We start from the raw sequence: 5,290 nt of genomic DNA, 5'->3' as shown, positions 1-5,290 counted from the left end.
GAAAAAAAATTGTTTTCTTTCTTCAGCATTCTCTTGGTTTTGTTTGAGCTATTAAAGAGGCAGACTTTTTTCCTTTTTTTAAAAGGAATGTTTAAGGCTTGGCATGGTGGCTCATCCCTGTGATGAGCACTCTGGGAGGCCAAGGAGGATGGATTGCTTGAACTCAAAAGTGTGAGACCAGTCTGAGCAAAAATGAGAACCTGTCTCTACTAAACATAGAAAAACTGAGGCAAGAAGATCACTTGAGCATGAGTTGGAGGTTGCTATGAGCTATGATGCCATGGCACTCTACCCAGGACAACACCTTGAGACTCTGTCTCAAAAAAAAAAAAAGTTTAAGGCCAGATGCTGTAATTCGAGCCCTTTGGGAGGCTAAGGTGGGAGGATCACTTGAGCTCAGGAGTTCAAGACCAGCCTGAGCAAGAGTGAAACCCTGTCTCTACTAAAAATAGAGAATATTAGCTGGTTGTTGTGGTGGGCTCCTGTAACCCCAGCTACTCGGGAGGCTGAGGCAGGAGGATTGCTTGAACCCAAGAGTTTGAGGTTCCTGTGAGCTAGGATGATGCCACAGGACTCTAGCCTGGAGCAACAAAAGTGGGAATCTGTCTCAAAAATAAAAAAAAGTATTTAAAAAGAAAAGAGGCCTTAAGGGTGACACTCAGATGGGGCTGGGAGGTGAGCAACCTATCTTGAAGCCTCCTATAGCAAGCAAAAAGTTTTTACTTTGATTCCATATTTACTTGGAATAAGTAAGTGTGGTTTCACAGAGGTCAAGCCCGGAAAATTGGGGCAGGATTTAAGTGGTGAGAACGGCCAGTAGGTGGAGGTGTAGCTGAAAGGCAGAATTGAGATAGCTGGGGTGAGGACATAAGGAGTTGGTTCTGCTGATTTTTTATTCCCACACACTCTGCAGAAGGTGGTGTTGTCTCCTGGGTGGGGGCCAGGGCTGGATCTGCCCCTGGTCTTGGAACACTCTCTTCAGCTAACGCTGAGTGCATCCAGAGTGGTCTTGAGCCAGGGCCTGAAGACAGAAGTCCTTGCTGTTCCTGCCTTGGGCCTTGGCCCCCTCTTCAGCCTCTGGGCCCAGCCTCAAGGGCGACTCTTCTTGGGGGCTTTAGCAGGTAAGAGAGAGAGATGTTCCAGTTCTGCACGCACCATGGTAAACAGCTAAAGAAAAGGAATGTATTTTGAGAGGAAGAAAGCCTCTGGGAGGATCTCAAAAAGACAAACGATATGGAGGGTGGTGGGGAGGCAATGTTTTTGAAAACTAAGGTTGGAAAAGTGGAGAGGAGTTTCTTGATCTAAGGCACCCTAATGCTCTAATGCTACCTCTATGTCACCTCCCCTCTAGGAGAGGACTCTTCTGCCTCCTTTTGCTTGAATGGTCTTTGGGCACAGGGCCAGAGGCTGGACATGGACCGGGCCCTGAATAGAAGCCAGGACATCTGGACTCACAGCTGTCCCCAGAGCCCAGGCAATGAAACTGACAACTCCCATTAAAGCCCTTACCTAAGCATTCTTTTTGAAAGTCACTTGTTCACTTACTGAAAAAATATTCACTATGTACTGATAACATACCAAGAACTGTGTCAAGCTTTGAGTTGTATCAGTGAGCAAAACAACTTGGTTCCTACCCCCTTGGTGCTCATGGGGAGGTGGGCATTCATCAAAGGTTAACTAATAAGTGGATAATTGGAAACTCCAGTAAGCACCAGAAGGGAGAATTGTGAGACTGAGAGTTGTGAGAGAGTGGCTATTTGGTGGCCTTCACCTAATCTGGGCACCACAGAGGGCTTCCCTGAGAAAGTGGACACTTCATAGGCTGGATTCCTAGCAACAGCACCCACAGACATGCACACACCAGATCCAGGCCACTTTCTGGAAGCTGGGAGCACACCTCCTTCTGTAGTTGTCTATTCCCTTTGAGATTCCAGCTTCCTGCTTCTGGCTGGTCCCTAGAGATCAGGAGGAAGGGAAGAGATGGAATTTGTTGTCTCAAGTCATTCTGGTCCTTGGATTGGCCACTGCTGCCCAGGGAGGGAGCAGCAGAGGGCATGAGAGGGTTGTAGAGCAAGGGGTATAGGGTTTCTGGGAAAGGAGGGGCAGGGCGGAAGAAACAGGGAGGTGAGCAGATGAAGAAAGCCACTTCTCTTTCCTAGTCTCAGTCCACTTACTGCGTTCCCAGATGAGTATTTCTGTACTCAATTAAACAAGAGCTGGCTTGTGCTGTTCCCAGCTGGGAAGATCAGGCGGATTCAGGAATATCTCTGCCTTCAAAGAATATGGTAACCCAGCCCTCAGCCCCTAAACCTCTGGAGAATCCTGGTGCCCTGTCCCCTCCCATGGGCACCTTCCTGTCTCAGCTTCCTAGTCCCTGGGGATGCCTCATGCCCAACCCCTATATTCCAGCTCCCAGTCTTTTGACCTCTGAAGAAACCTTGGGTTCCAGCCCAAAGCTGCCTGCTCACCAAGGAACCCTGGATCTCCCGTCCCTGTCCCCACTTCTCAATTCTTATCCTGCTCAAGAACTGTTAATGCATCCTGCATCTCCAGACTCCATGGGATCGCTAGGCCCCCACCAAGTTTCCCAGCTTCTTGTTTCTTCCAAGGATCTTCCTGCCAGTAACCCAGGCAACAGGGTGAGTCACTACGTGGACCTGCTTTCTCTCCCTTTCTGTAGGGATCAGTGAGGACCTAAATGACCCTAGGGTAAGAAGGCTGCAACAGTTTCTAAGGTGGAAGACAAATCCCAAATCCTGCCTTGTGCCCCTCCCAGTCTTAATTCTATAGACCTTCCCAGTGTAGAACTGCCTCCACTAGCCAGCAGTGTTTGTAGGAGAATCCTGAGCATGGAGAGAGAGGGCCCAAACTCAATTCTGGCCCTTGGGTAATGTTCAGGGTTACTTTGGCCACCTGAACACCTACTATGTACCAAGCACCGTTCTAGACACCTACAATGCACTGGCAAAAAGGACAGACATGATCTCTGCTGTCATGAAGCTTACAATAGAGTGAAGGGGAAGCAGACAGTCCATAAACAAGAAAAGGAGGTGGCGTCCATAGCTCAGGTGGTAGGGCGCGGGCCACATATACCCAGGTTGGTGGGTTCGAGGCTGGCCTGGGCCTGCTAAACAACAACTGCAACCCAAAAATAGCCGGATGTTGTGGCGGATGCCTGTAGTCCCAACTACTTGGGAGGCTGAGGCAAAAGAATCGCTTTAGCCCAAGAATTTGAGGTTGCTATGATGCCACGGCACTCTACTGAGGGTGACATAGTGAGACTCTGTCTCAAAAAAAAAGAAAAGAAAAGAAAAGGAGTGAATGAGAAGGCTCATTTCAAATAGTAGTTAGAGCTAAAAAGGGAATAAAATTCTGTAATATAATAGGGGAAAGGGAGGTGCAACATTAGCTGGGTGGTCAGGAAGTCACTTGAGCAGAGACCTGAATAATGAAAAGAAGTCATCCTGTGAGGCCATGAGCGTGAGCCAGTGGGGAGAGAGGTTAAAGAGGCTGGATACACCTGTGTGCCCACCAAGGGGATTGTTCTGAGTGGCAACTTCCTGACTTTTTGTTCCTGGAATCTCCCAGGGACTGGCTTTTCTCCCCTCCCTCCACCCCACCCTCTCCAGGACACTGTGCCCCCAACTTCTCTTTCCCCAGCCTGCCCTAGATTCCAAGATTCCTGATTACCATCCAGAGCTGTCTACACTCTTTCATTAAGACTGACTTTGCTTTGACACAGATTTTGCCAGGCCCCCACCAAGGGCACCTACGATGCCTGTTCAATGTCCTTTGCCTTCCCCACACCCTTAAAAAACTTTCCAGAGCTTTGCAGCACACCCTGCAGCCTCCAGATCTGGTTTAACCACTCACTCTACCCTACCCCTGCCCTCCACTTTCTCCCTGCCCATTCCCTCCTTCTTTCAACTAACATTTACTGGTTGTTGGCAGTTTGCCAAATACTGTGTTAGGTAGTCCACAGGGACTTTATTTTTATTTATTTATTTAATTTAATTTTTTTTTTTTGCAGTTTTTGGCTGGGGCTGTGTTTGAACCCACCACCTCTAGTATTTGGGGCCAGTGCCCTAACCCTTTGAGCCACAGGCCCCGCCCTACTTTTTTTTTTTTTTGAGACAGAGCCTCAAGCTGTCCCCCTGGGTAGAGTGCCCTGGCATCACAACTTACAGCAACCTCTAACTCCTGGGCTCAAGGGAGTCTCCTGCCTCTGCCTCCGAAGTAGCTGGGACCACAGGTGCCCGCTGCAACACCTGACCATTTTTTGGTTGCAGCTATCATTGTTGTTTGGCAGGCTCAGGCTGGATTCGAACCTGCCACCTTAGGTGTATGTGGCTGGCGCCTTAGCCACTTGATCCACAGGCACCAAGCCCGCAGGGACTTTAAAGATGAATAAGACTTGCTACTGGCCCTGGAGAACCCGAGTTTTGAGAGATAGACAGGTGAAATGCTTTAATAGGCCAGAGAACCTGGTTGCTAGTTCTACCAAGGACCATGGAAAAGGTAAGTTATTATAGGCATGAAGTTGAACAAATGAAAACTAAACCTCTTTAACTCTCAGTTTGCCTGACTATAAAATGGAGAAGTTACCCATTTGATAAAATCATATAGGTAAAATGTATTGGCCTATAGAAAGTACTCAATATATGAGATATGTTGTTATTATTAACTTTACACATATTTCTTGACATATGGCTCTGAGCATGCTGGATATAAAAGATGAGGAAGGGCATGTGATGTGGCTGAACCATGGGCAGTATGAGATGGAATGAGGGCAGACTGGGAGGCTTTTCAGGTCACGTGGTGAAAGGCCTTTTGTGTCCTGCTAAGGAATGGGAGCTCTATCTGGTCAGTGAAAGATCTTTCTTTCTTTCTCTCAATCATGGTAAAATATACACAATGTAAAATTTACAATCTTAACCATTTTCAAATGTACAGTTCAGTGGCATTAGGCCCATTTACGTTGTTGTGCAGCCCTAAACAGCATTCATCTTCAGAACTCTTTTTATCCTTGAAGATCTGAGACTCTGTCCCCGTTAAACAGCTTTCCATTCCTCCTTCCCCCATATCTGTGGGGGAGAGAGAGCTCTTCTTTCTTTGTTCTTGTCTCTGCAAAGACCCATAATTTTTTTAAATTAATTAATTAATTTGAGACAGAGCGTCAAGCTATCCCCCTGGGTAGAGTGCCCTGGCATCACAGCTCACAGCAACCTCCAACTCCTGGGCTCAAGCGAGTCTCCTGCCTCCACCTCCCAAGTAGCTGGGACCATAGGTG

The 5,290-nt window shown here is 47.8% G+C and overlaps 1 protein-coding gene across 5 annotated transcripts in view; it reads left to right on the top strand.

The window, feature by feature from the left end:
* SHBG (sex hormone binding globulin) overlaps window positions 1-1,530 on the top strand; it is a 4,468-nt gene extending 2,938 nt beyond the window's left edge. For 4 of the 5 annotated variants that reach the window (XM_023514024.1, XM_023514025.1, XM_023514023.1 and 1 more), the window contains 2 exons: window positions 914-1,121; window positions 1,352-1,518. In XM_023514024.1, the coding sequence (XP_023369792.1) occupies window positions 914-1,121; window positions 1,352-1,500 (357 nt within the window). In that variant the 3' untranslated portion in view covers window positions 1,501-1,518. Of the gene's footprint in view, window positions 1-913; window positions 1,122-1,351 lie in introns of all 5 variants that reach the window. The other variant, XM_012805963.2, reaches the window with a different exon arrangement.
* Window positions 1,531-5,290: the final 3,760 nt, after the last annotated feature.

This window comes from Otolemur garnettii, unplaced genomic scaffold (assembly GCF_000181295.1).
Source record: "Otolemur garnettii isolate 467f Iridium unplaced genomic scaffold, OtoGar3 scaffold00046, whole genome shotgun sequence".
In the NCBI taxonomy this organism is placed as follows: domain Eukaryota; kingdom Metazoa; phylum Chordata; class Mammalia; order Primates; family Galagidae; genus Otolemur; species Otolemur garnettii.
Note: the sequence above shows the minus strand (reverse complement) of the source record. Positions and strands in the feature narration are given on the sequence as shown.